The sequence below is a fragment of the Echeneis naucrates genome, chromosome 7, assembly GCF_900963305.1.
Source record: "Echeneis naucrates chromosome 7, fEcheNa1.1, whole genome shotgun sequence".
Taxonomy (NCBI): Eukaryota; Metazoa; Chordata; class Actinopteri; order Carangiformes; family Echeneidae; genus Echeneis; species Echeneis naucrates.
Genome location: NC_042517.1, coordinates 10,149,072 through 10,162,286, shown reverse-complemented (window position 1 = coordinate 10,162,286; position 13,215 = coordinate 10,149,072). Strand labels below are relative to the sequence as shown.

At 41.8% G+C, this 13,215-nt stretch overlaps 1 protein-coding gene across 1 annotated transcript; it reads left to right on the top strand.

Moving 5' to 3' along the window:
• The first annotated feature begins 78 nt into the window (after positions 1-78).
• On the top strand, positions 79-8,187 carry pdpn (podoplanin). Its single transcript, XM_029506584.1, has 5 exons — positions 79-272; positions 416-524; positions 6,014-6,364; positions 6,653-6,758; positions 7,818-8,187. The coding sequence occupies exons 2-5, from the start codon at positions 458-460 to the stop codon at positions 7,822-7,824; spliced, it is 531 nt and encodes a 176-aa protein (XP_029362444.1). The 5' UTR covers positions 79-272; positions 416-457; the 3' UTR covers positions 7,825-8,187.
• The last annotated feature ends 5,028 nt before the right edge of the window (positions 8,188-13,215 follow it).

Sequence of the window (13,215 nt, the reverse complement as noted above, 5' to 3'; positions counted from 1 at the left end):
ACCACCGGTATCAGTCCCCCCGCCTTCTCCATTCAAAGCTCCTTCACACACACACTCTTATCTCCCTCCTGCTGTGTGCCAGCCCCCCACCTCTCTCTCTCTCTCTCTCTCTCTCTCGTTCTTTCTCCTCATTTCCTCAAAGTGGCCATAGCTTGTCTCTTGTCTTCTACATCACTCCTCATAACACTTTTCGACTTCCTCCTCCTCCTCCAGCTGTGAGAGCAACCGGCATCAGCTCAGCCTATCGGTCCTCACCTTCCCAATTTAAAAAGGTGCTCACTTCCCTGCTAAAACTTGAGTTCTTGTCCTTTTTTTTTTTTGGTCCTTCACCCTCCCCTCTGGAGAGTGTGTTTTGTCTCTGGCGTGTGCGCAGCAGCCTGTGAGAGATCTCTGGTGTTGTGCTCTTTGCCTTGAGGGAGTCCCCAAAGGTTGTGACCGGAGGAGAAAAGTTTTCATCATGATGGCTGTTCAGCTGCTGCTCCTGTTGGCCCTGGTTGGACCTCTTTGTGCTTTACCAACTTCAAGTAAGTGAATGCTCTGTTATCACCGTCCTGCTGTTAGCACACTCTGTCCCCTCTCTCCCTCCACTTCCATGTGCCCCGGCCACACCACTCTTTGTCTGTTTTAATCACTGCTGATTGAAAGCAGCTCCCAAATTGTTATCTTCACAGTGGGAAAATAAATTCACATGTAGTCTGTGTCCATAACTACTGTTTAAATCATTTTAAAATAAAAAAAATGTACTTTGTTTTGTTTGTTTCATCGTAGCTGAGAATCACTCAGTAATAAAACCATGAAGGTGTTAATTTAACAAAGAGCAAGTGACCCAGTGAATAGTCAGTGTCGATTTTACCACACACCCTCCCTCCATCCGACTCCGTATCTGCTTCATTTTTACATTTCACATCCTGAGCCCTGGACAGGGAGGAAAAGTTTGATTTGCAGGCACGAGGGTGAAATGTGATATAAAACCAGGAGCTCTGCTGCCATGTGTCTGTAAATTCTTGGCGCAGGCAAAAAGAAGAAAGGAATATCCTTTGGAAGCCTCCCAAAACGTTACTCATACACAAGGAGGAGGCGGGGAGTGTGCTGTAAACTGTAACATACACCAAACACATTCACGTGAAGGCTTACTGCTGGCTTTCCTCCTAGTTCTCTCATTTCTCCACATTTTCCTACCTTTATTTGCATCTCTGCTCTTTCTTTTTCTGCTCTTATTTTTTCCAGTTTGCTGGGGGGGGGGTGAGAAGAAGGGAACAGTTGGGAAGGGCAGGGCTGGTTTGCGTGTGTGTATTAATAGAGGGAGGGTCATATGAATGAGAGGGGAGAAACAGACAGAGAGTGGTGCTGGTGATGTGATTAGCTTTTACCCCTCTGTTATTAAACTGTGTGGCACTCTGCCCCCCTGGCATTTACCCATCTTTGGAGGGAAATCAAGCTGTACCACTTCAATCTCCTCCCATTTATCAGTCCTTAGCCTTGGTCGAACTCTCTGCCTCCCTCCCCATCTTGATGAGTCTGGACCCCAGGGGACTGCGTTGATGTAGAGACGGGGGGAGCAGAGAGGGGCTTGGTCTATTTTTAAACAAAAACCTTTACCCAACAGAGATGGCCGGCCTGCCCCCATCTCCACGGAGGTTTGCTGAATGAGCCTAAATTGAGTTTTTCAGTTTTTCTGAAGAAAAAAAGAAACAGAAAATAGCTCATTTATGCTTCTCAAATTAAGTGTTTTAGCTCCCTCATGCCTGCTCATCTAGCTAGTAAATCCCATGTTTCCTATAAAGTACCTTCCTCCTCCACCCCCTCCTTCCTAATGTGTTTTGTCTGTGTCCCTGGGCCTTTAACATCCTTGTCACATCTGGCAGTGGTAGAGGCCAATGCCCTTTGTCTGTGCCCATCTAGATATGACTCAAGTGTTGTGCTCATACTACAAATATGAGGCACATACTGCTAAAGACAGATAATGACGAACAAGCTCTTCTCACGTCAACCAAAGCTCATTTCGAGCTGGGTCATACCTCAAAAAATTTCCACAAGGAGAAAGACACATCTGTTTATGGAAAGGAGGCAGATGTCGTTACAGCTCAGACCAAGCAGAGGCCTGATGACGAGAGACGGTAACAGGACTTTTGCTTCTGTCACTCCAAAAACATGACTTAAAAAAATAGCAGCCTGGCAAATGTATATGGGCCCATCCTCCCTCCCCAGGGACTTCCTTTTTGTGGGTCTCCTGTGTGAGAAGGCTACACATCTCTAGCACTGAATTGTGTTGCAGGGTGAGATGTGGTCCAAGGAAAAGTAAGGGAAAAAATGGAGCCGCTGACTCAGGAACACTTACACAACTGGATGGGTGTTTTATGATGTGGGAGTTGGACTTGAAGGTCAGATGAGAAATACATTTAAAGGCTCACCTGATAAATATGTTGAAGTTAGGGATGCTCGGCTGTGCAGTTTTGTTTGAAAGAAACTGAGAGAGTTTGAAGATTTAGGGGTGATGCTGAATGGTGACCTGTTTATTTTTCTACCGTGGTTCATTTCATGAACCATTACATTCAAGGAACTTAATCAGACTTGTTAGGCTGAAGATTAAAGGCCTTCTTGATGTAGGTCTGGTACTAGTTGCTGCTGCTGATGATAGAGTCCAGATGGGATGTTCTGTAGGTTCTATCCCTATCTAAGTTAGACCAGGAGGGAGAAAAAAATATTCCTGTCCTGGACATGGACACTCATTGTGTTGCATCTGTGATAAGGCTGCCTGAGAATATTCCACTTGAGTCTCCTGCTTTAACTCCCCTGAGTTCTCTGCATGGCACACCCCAGTACGTCCACAGCTGACTCCTACTGGTTTCATTGGGGGAGGTTAAGCTTTGCGGCATCCCGCCATAGTCCAGTGAGATGGGTGGGGTGTCTCTCTCATATTTCCCTCCTCCAGTGCCGCAAAAACATTCCTGGGCTCCAAAGGTGGACACACTCATACACTCCCTTGCACTGTGTGCACGGACCCTTTCCCTCCCACACTCCGCTGTGAATTAAAAGCTGACGCACACAAACAGGGGCCCTCAGTGACAGCTGATTGTGATCATAATGGATGGTAGCTGCCACTCCCTCCTTTCCTGTCTCACACAGTGTATCGTGTACCTCCCTCACTTTTTCACTCACTAGATGTTTTATTAATGGAGGGCAGGACTGAAGTACTGCACGGGTGCCCCCACTTCTTTTTCCCAACTTTTAACTTTATTGTCACTTTTCTCTCTTTTTGCCTCTCTCCCATCTACTTTTCACCTCTCTGTCTGTCCCTGCATATCCAAATTTCATTACCATCAAGGAAAATCTTGAATAAGCAACATTCACATTAGAGTTGAATCACAGACATGCACAAATAAGGCATTTGTTGGGATGCAAGATGATTTTAGGGTGTTTCGTGCTTCACGTGGAAATGGATGCAAGACAGCCTGTGTGGTCAAAATGATGTAATCATGGGTAAAATGACCTGGGCGCACCACTGAAAGTTTGGAAGAAGAACAACGCCACAATTACGTAATCTCAGCCTTGGACTGAAAGAATGAAAAGGAGGCTGGAGCCACTTCCAACTTTCTGGTGTTGTAGTTGTAGGGTGTGTGTAGAGTTTCCACACAAAAACCAAGACTTTGGGGATTTAAGGGTGTCTGGTACACAATACCATGTCTGCATTTACACAAAGCTCACATACCTAGAAAGTCTGTTCTCTCTGTGGTTTAACCTCGAACTCGAACACCTGTGTTGGGAGAAATCTTTGGAAGTTGTAGGGGACCTGTTCGAGATCTGACCCTGTGCTCTAACCCCTCTGAAGATTAGCGCTGGGTCACTTACGTACAACCCACCGTAATCCGACATGCTGTGAGTTTAGACACCAAACCAAAAAAGAAGCCCGACAGCAGAATGGGCAGGGAGCCTCTCCCTGGCTTCCCTGTTTTAAAAACACACTGTTCCCTCAGAGTCTCCCACCACCACCACCACCACCAACTCTTTGCTTTCCTATTCTTCCTCCCTTTCTTTCTCTCTCTCTCTCTCTCTCTCTCTCTCTCTCTCAAAGGAGTCAGCCATCTAAAAGGTATCAGCAGCAACAAACCTATCCTCAGGGAGTGGCAGGGTCACTTAGAGGAAGACAAGCGAGAAGAAGATTAAAAGGAAACAAGAGGAGGGGGGATGTAGATTGTAGCAGTCTCACTGTGTTACTCACTAATGTAGCAGTATTAACCCAGGATAGGCGGCACAGTGGGGAAGAAGTACTACTCACAGCTAATTGTGGGAACTGTACACATAATGAAACAATTGTTGGTGGATTTTGAGGGGGCGATTACACATAGCATATGGCCATACTCTGTGAAGCGCAGACCGTTTTATCATCACTTACAAACGTTCCAAACAAACAGTATGAGTCGATGTTTGAATCCCCCCCCCCCCCCCCCCCCCCCCCCCCCCCCCCCCCCCCTTCACTACACTGCCCCAGTGGGAGCAAATGTTTTGTTATATTTACCCTGTCTGTTGCTAATGAACACGCCAGCCAGCCCCAGTTTAGGAATAACTGCACCATTTGTGAGACAGGTCCCACCATTCAGAGTTATTTTTACCCCAGTAAAGTATTCTCTATTACTCCAAGTATTTAGAACAATTGGAGAAAACTGAGATGGCGCTAGCATGATGTCAGACGCTAAGTTTATAAGACTCTCACAGATGCTCCTTTTTGCTCTGTACAGTCAGAAAGTTTTCAGGGAGAAGTAATTTTAACAGGATTTCTTTTTCAAAAGAGAAGAAGAGATTTTAGTCCAACATCTTGTTGGTGGAAAGTTAACCGTAGACCATAATTTTGGTGCCACACTGAAATCTACCTCCTTAATTTTGAAGCAGTCCTGTCCAGGCTAAGCTTTCAGTTGTGGCTGGTAGGATGTTGAACGTGGGGAGGTGGAGCTATAGTTATTGGAGGGAAATGATCGGGTTGAATGCAGGCCGCTTCACAGTCCATGCTTTGATGAAAGACACAAGATAAATACCCGTCTTTATACAAGATGGGATCCCAAATGTCTGAGCTCTGAGAAAGCCTGTCTTTAGATGCTCAGCAAAACTTAAACACTTTCAATATATATGTCTGACAGGTTTGCAGTCCTCAAGTTCATCAAACCTTTATGTGGGAAGTTTAATGGTCTTCCTGAAATATGCAAGTCATTCAGTTATAATGTTTCTCACACACTGGGATTTCATCCAACAACCCCACCCGTCATATGGCTAAACATGATAAGCAGCTAAGGTTTGACTAAGCCTTCCAGCGCTCTCCTTACACATCGGCTGCTGCTGCCGCACTGGCTCCCTCCACAGGAAATGAGGCAGAGGATGTGGCATGCCAGCAAGTGAACACAAAGCCCTGAAGACAGGATGAAGGGGTGGAGGAATGAAAGCAGGATGTACAATATTTGAATTCACAGGGTTTGATGGTCATGCTGTCACAATAACTGTGCTGATGAATGGAGAATCTTTTACAGCAAAGTGTGAAAAGAGGGAAGGTCATGTTATGAAATCATGTCAATGAGGAATCTTAACTTTTATTTGTACATGTTCATCTTATTTCAAATCATCTTGACATTCCTATTTGGTGCGGGTTTCCATCTGTTTTGCTCCTAAATGACCATTACTGATCAAAAGACAATGCAGCCCAAGGGTACACGTGCTGCTCTGTGGCAGTATGCATGTCATGAACAGGTGAATTTAAAATCTTCAACATAAATCTTTTACATAGAAGGAAAATTCAGTGTTTTTCCAGAAAATAATGGACACATTTGAGTAAACAATAACTTTAGTTAACGTGGTGACAACATGGAGATTTACATTTATTTTAAACATTACACTATGCAGATAATACATCAGAGAGAAGCAAAAAGAACAGCAAAAATACAAAACAATAAAAAATACAAAACTATATTCATGTATCTATGAACTCCTGGAAACCCAATTGTGACTTTCTGCTGACTGCTCTCCTCAGGCCCAACACAGATCTCTCACAACTCATTGTTGACTACAGCAGATGTCACCACCCTGGGTTCAAGGATGGTACATCGCCCTTCTGATGAACCCATTCACTCTACTGTTCCTGATATCAAATCAGCGGTGGTTACTGACAGTGTGTCGACAGCTTCTCTTGATTTAACGACTGAGTTAACGACTATTCAAAAGTCTGTTGAGTTGCACACCTCGATGGCTCCAAAAACAAAAGAAACACCAAAACTCCTGACCACTGTGCCTCTGGAGCCAGCCCACACCACAGTGCAAGACCCATCCGTAACTACAGGAGAAATTGAGACAAAGGATGAGCTTATTGACAATCAAGGCACTGGTAAGGAATGAAGGGGTGGAAACTGGGGTGGTGTGAAAAGATTTTCAGTTTAAAGTCCAGTGCTGCTTTTGACTGATGATGCTGTAACCTACGCACAGATAGATAGGCAGCAATAGATTCATTCACTGTCAAAAAATTATCTGTGAACCTTCTTTATTTTTCATTGGTCTTCATAGGATCATAGGAAATAATAATTATAAATAATAAATAATGTTAATTGTCAAAATAAATTTTAAAGAAGTTAAAATCTGAAAATTGACCATCTGTTGTCTGTCCATCTCATTGAAGATCTGACCACCGGCCAGATAGTTGGCATCATCATTGGTGCTCTGTTGGCAGTGATCATTGTTGCCGCGGTGGTGATAGCTGCGGTTAGGAGGATGGGAAAATACTCGTAAGTACCTCACACACACATCTTGAATGCAGATAGGTAAAATAATATTGTATATCGAGCCATCACTTTTTTTTGCCCTCTAAATATGGAGTGAACCTAAATGAGGTTTCAGTCATCACTGTGATGTAATGGCTCTTGGAGACAGAGTCGTGCTGTGGGATACAATGAAGTTGTGTGCCCAATACAGACTGCACAGCATTTTAACCATCATCGGTCTCCACTAGAGAACATATTTAAACGTCAGCCATCCCCCATGAGAGCAATAGAGGGGCCCATCCCAGCGACAGTTTTCCCACAGACCACACCTTCTCCACTGTCAATACTGTCATGCACTGCAAGTGCTAAAGATGAATGCTTCTTATGTCACAAGTCTGTCAAGAAAAATAATTTGGGAAGAGCGGCAACTTTGTGGTTTCTGTAAGTTTCGTTCGCTCAGCTAATCATTTTAATACCTCAGCCATTATTGCCCTCCCTCCTCCTTTTCATAAAAATAAATTAACAAATAAATAAAAATAATGACTGACAAAGCCAAATGGTTGCTGCTCCTATTGCTGACACATGGCCCTGGGAGGAAAATTGGGCCATTCATGGTGACAAGTGGCACTATTAGACCTTAAAATGAGCTTGTTTATTGACTTTGTCAGTGTCTACAGGGGCCACTGGTCCACAAGCAGGCTGGTTTTATATCAAGAGCTTGATATTATTCCTAGAAACAGGGGGTTTATTTTGCCAGTAAAGGGACAGCAACTTAAAGTCGTGAGCTTTTGTATGAGTTTTATTTCAAGAACTAATTACCAGCTTATCTCTGATTGTTGATTCCACAATATGTCAAAGTCCAGATGACTTAACCTACCCTCTAAAACCGAAAAGTGTAGTCCACAATCTAATCTCGTCAACACCCAAACAAGTTTTTGATAAACATGCCATATGTAAACATAATGTTTCTTTTTTTATGCATAAATCTGTTCTGATCTTGTTTTCTGTGTCCATAATGGATAAATTATTTATACACTGTAAAATGGCAACATTTGAACCAACTCGTCCTTTTTTAACCCACAGTCCATGATGAAAAAGACAGTCAAGCAGCAGGATCGCCCAAAGTTCTGGAAATTCTGAACTACTGAACTGTGACGTCATTTCCAATCATCAAGACAAGAGCGACACCAGAACGAAACCAATCTCATCAGCAGACTCTAGACTGCAAGAAAAAGAAGGGGAGGGAGGCGTCCATATGTTTTATGCATGTACGTATTGTATGACTGAGACAAGAAGGGTACATGAGCAAATATGTTTGCCTCCCTGACCCCCTGAAGCCGCTAAAATAAAAGGCTCTGCCCCTGCTCCTTAGAGAACAAAACAAGGTGTCACCAGGATGTCACCAAGAATTTCAGGGAAAAAAAAAAAAAAAGGGATTATCCAACATGTTGGGTGAAAAATACCTATAGTGACTTTGATTTGCATCAATGTCTGTGATTAAACAGATAAAAATGGAAAATACTGACAAAACAAAAGGAATCAAATACAAGGGAAGATAAAATAAAAAACATTCAAGAATGACAAATTCAACATGCTGTACATAGAATACAAGGGGACTACATAGTATCCAGCTAATGTCTTTCTCATAATGCAGTTGCATAGGCTAGCATTTGATATAATACTGCATACAGTATATGCAGGCAGCCTTGGGTTACTGTTGCGGCCTTTAAAACACCCCTGAGCACCAGCTATACGTTTTTTTCATGTAGCTCGAATCCCTGCTAAGTTGTTCAACTGTATGAAGCACTGTGTGCAGAAGTTGTTCTGACATGACACTCCTGCTCCACTGGCATTGGAGTGAACAGGGAAGGGAAAGCCACCCTAATTTGCAAGAGTAACGTGACATTTGGTCCACTTTAACACTGACATATAAAAGCCGAATACATATCTGTGAAATTTAGCAGAAGGGTTTGTGCCACTGTCTCTGGTATCCTCTCGGTAGTTAGGAGGATTTAAACTTTTTGAAGTGCATTATTAATGTGAATTGACTGTACTTTTTAACCATCACCCATTCCAAAAATAACAGCTGTGTTGTCTTCTGTCTTGCTCCATATGAAGGCTCGTACACAGCCAGTGGTCGTACTTGTGTTAACAGGCAGACTACCAGAACAGACATCCAGTATTTTAATTGAGCTAACTCCAGATCGTGTGCACAGAATGGCATTTTATAGTTTTTATTTAGTGTTAGTGTTAGTGCACAGTATTAGGAAATATTTCCCCTCTGCTTTATTATAAGTGTGCTACATGGGTGTATAAATTATGATGTCTCAGCTTAGCTCTGCTTGCTTTACATACTCATTTATTATGTGCACTGAATGAGTAAGTAATGTTTAATGAATAGGCATTAGACACTGCAAACATTTGCAACGACAGACATGTTTGTGTCCTCTCTTCTGCTTTGCCACATATTATTGGTTCTAGAACTTTAATTTGTGTCATCTGATTTGTTTGATCCTTTTATTTAATTGCTGTGTTTTTGTTCATACTGTTTCAATAAAAAACTGAAGATATGTCAGCTTTATTTTTTGTCTGAATATCTTTCTCAGACAGTCATTTATAGTTATTTTTATGTTCAGTCAATCAGATTACAGCAGAAATGTATCCTTGAGCAGTGACTTTTTTGTTTGTTTGTGTTTTACGTCCAGCTCCCTGCTCTGATTGGACCATTTAAGTAATGCTTAAAATTTTCAAAAAAAGCTACAAAAAAAACATTCCTTTTTGAGAGGCAGACAAACGGCACCAAATATGGAAGCCCATATGGCCCTGAACCGTTGAGTTGGTTAAGCCTTCTGACAGTTAGATGTGTTTTTTATGTCATGTTTTGGAGTTTTTCATACGGTGCTGTTAAGCTGAGGCAAGGCTCCAACAGTCGACTGTGAGTTGCACAGAGATGCTCTGTGTCTGGCTCTCTCTCCTCCGTGTGGTTTTAGGCAGCGGCCCAATGCCCACCACCCCAGCCTCTGCCCCACCGGCGAGCTTCAGAGCACTCTTTAACTCCCTCTCTCTCTTGCCTCAGACTGCTGGGAACAATGGAGTCTTTTGAGAGGTGCAGATGGAGAGGCTATGGGCCGTGGCTGTGAAGCTGTTCACCAGCAGCTCACTCGCTCCCCCTCAGCAAAGGGGGAATTCTGTGCATCAGGGCAGGGGGAGTCATTTCCTGGGTGGGGCCACCAGTACCAATCATGCAATTCTACGCACGCATACAAGCAGTCAGAGATACTGAAACAGCCACCTAAAATACTAACTTTGTGCAGATAAACACACGTTAAACCAATCATGGCAGTCATGCTCCAGCAAAATGTCGCAGCAAAGCAGCTGTTGAGGCTCAACATAAAAATGTATGAATCACAGACAGAGTTGGAGTCAAGATTCATGACACACAGTTACAAAAGCACACAGTCATCTATGTCTCATATCTAATTATCAGTCTCACAACCGCCTGCTTATGTGCCAGGCAATCAAAAAGGAGCCGAGTGAGTGGGTGTTTCTGTGGTTTAATGTGTATTTGCTTTGTAGATGTCACGTATAGTTGGCTTTTGTATGTCACGACATAACAGTATATATGTGGACACATAAAATCAACCTGAGTAATAGGGTCAACAGAATTTTAGTCAGAGCACAAAGTTTCCCTCCGTTTTCCTGTGCTTGTCTAAAGGTGACCAAAAACTGTCTGAGAGGAAGGAAGAAGCTGCTCCGTTCCAGCAGACAGATGAATGAGGCAATAGCTTTCCCTCTAAATAAAACCGAGCCAGTGTATTTTGATTTAACAGACGAATATGTGTTTATTTTTGTGCGTACAGGGGAAACCAGAAAAACTAAGTTGCATAGCTCACTAAGTTTCACTGTTTGTGAACCACCTGCAAAATTTTTGTGATATATTCTGTGCAAAGGAAGCCTATATTTAAATATCATTTTCATCCGTTGGAATTTATTGGCCAGGTGCCCACTCAGTAATTTATAGTCCTAAAAGTGTAAAGGAAGCACAGATTGTTTAACAATAGGGGAATGAGTGCTGGATTTACTTCTGGCAGGTGAGGCTGAATTGCTGTAGGATCAGAAGTATAAAAAACAACAAAACAAACAGAAAAAACACAAACTGTGTAATTTTGTACTGTCAGTATTATTAACAGCAGATGTTTTACTGATCAAAGTTAATCTAAGAGGGTATTAGTACTGTTGTGTAATGATTAGTCATAAACTGTACAAATAATAGCAAAAATATAAAGAGATTTATGCTACGTTACCCCACACAGAAAGAAATTTGAAAGTAGGCAAAGTTGGTAAATATATGATTAACAGTAATGTGAATGTGAACCAAAAATTAAATTGGTTGTTGAATAAGTTAAACCCTAACCCAATTGTTCATATCTTTCATGCCGTTGAATTCTGGGTTTTTACTGTACTGTACTGTTAGACAAATTATGCATTGTGGACAAAGTGAACTAATTTCATAACTAATATCTTTATATCACACTTTACTACTGGCAAAGAGCTGGTAGAAGTGCACAGTAGTGACCTCTGTGATGGTTGGAGCTGTGTAACTGTGTGTAGGTGTCTGTGCATGTGTGCATGTGCCACATGTCAGGCCTGTAGTGTAGTGTATGGGGAAAAATGGTGGCCTTTAGACTTGTGGGTTTTGAGTGCTCTGGACAGCTGGGTCTGAGGGTTGACAGAGTGGGTGTGGCAGAGTTGGAGGGGGCGAGGAGATACAAACTGAGATCACAAGCACATATAGTGTGTTCATGTGTTTCAGATAAATAGTGGATAATGCAAAGAAATAGTTTAATTTGCCTTTGTGGGGCAGGAATGAGACAGTGTAAGAGGAGAAGGATTGATGGAGTGTGTTTAGTATGTTAAGTGTGTGTCTGGTATCTGTGCATATGGCGGATTGTTTTATGGGGGTCAGGGTGCTTCTCTCTCTCGCTCTCTCTCTAGCTCTATATATATATATATATATATATATATATATATAGAGCGCGAGAGAGAGCTCTATATATATATATATATATATATATATATATATATGATGTCTAGCTCTATAGCTCTAGCTCTATATATATATATATATATATATATATACTGTATATATATATAGAGCGCGAGAGAGAGCGAGAGAGAGACACACACATATATATATATGTATGTCTCACATACACATATATATATATATGTGTGTGTGTGTGTGTGTGTTTGTTTGTGTGTAGAAGTGACTTTGTAGCACATGTGTGTTTATTGGACTTTGGGGGATTCTTAGCATGAGCGTGGTACTATCAGTAAGTAAATATACAGAGAGCTTTAATTGTCTGCATACATCTACAGTATCACGTGCTTTTGTATTGTTTTCATATGTATTCACATTTGAATGTTTTTCTCTGGACAGTTGGCTTCCCATGATGCTGAAGGTATAAATTAGCTTTTGTCTCACGTGTGACATGTTGTGTAATCACACACAAAGCTTAGTCTGTGCTGTCTGGCACAGCGTTAATGCTTCATCCTAAATCTGGTCAGTGTTCTGCTGATATGCATACATGTTGCGGCCCAGTGTGCTTTTTTGTTTCGCTTGTACTATATGCTATGTGGATGTGTAATGTGTGTGAGCTCATAGCGTGCACATGAATGCCCACTGCAACAGGATATCTTACCATGCATCTAATCTGGGGTTGACTTTGTTTCAGTTTTCGCTCACACTGCTTCCTGTTTTTTTAAGTTTATTTTAGCCTTTATGTAATGAATAGAGTATTTTATTCGTCATTGTGTATTTTTCCTTCACAAATAAATAAACACAGTGGCCACAGGAACTAAGCATTCAATTTAGACCCAAGAAACAACAATGGAAATTTTCTTTTTTTTCCCTAATTATTATTGTTATTTTTTATTTGTATTGAAAGTTATTGTTTTAATCATGTCAGCTTTCCTGAATCTTGAGTTAAGCACAACACTTCAGTTTGTCACACTGAACAATTATTTGATATCAATGCATGGTCTCACAGGTGGGGTATTGCATGTTTACTTTCATTTTAGTTGCTAATGAAATATCTGATGCACTCAAATGGAAGTTTTTTTTTCTCATGAATATATATAAGTTGAATTTCTTTCACTTGTGGCCATGTTCCTTCCTAATGCTCTGGCTGCTTAACCATAAGTTTGGCATGTCCTCCGGGCAGTCAGAACCTTATTATGCAATGATTTGACGAATGTGTTGGACAGTAGACCAAGTTGTGACGTCTTCATCGCGATGCCACAGCTGCAATTTACATCAGCTGAGATAGACATGGTGGAGCCTTGGACATGTTCAAACGTGTCACTAAATTTAATCATATGCAGGCTAGTTTGGTTCTTAAGCTTTCCTATATGTCACTATACAATATATCAGCAACATAACTGCAATCTGGGAAGTTGAATGTGAAACACAGAGAAGAGT

Bases quoted from the DNA above. Each gene is read 5' to 3' on its own strand.
- pdpn (XM_029506584.1), top strand. From the start codon at position 458: ATGATGGCTGTTCAGCTGCTGCTCCTGTTGGCCCTGGTTGGACCTCTT. The intron at 525-6,013 runs GTAAGTGAATGC...TGCTCTCCTCAG, and splicing joins TTGTGCTTTACCAACTTCAA to GCCCAACACAGATCTCTCAC. The intron at 6,365-6,652 runs GTAAGGAATGAA...ATCTCATTGAAG, and splicing joins TATTGACAATCAAGGCACTG to ATCTGACCACCGGCCAGATA.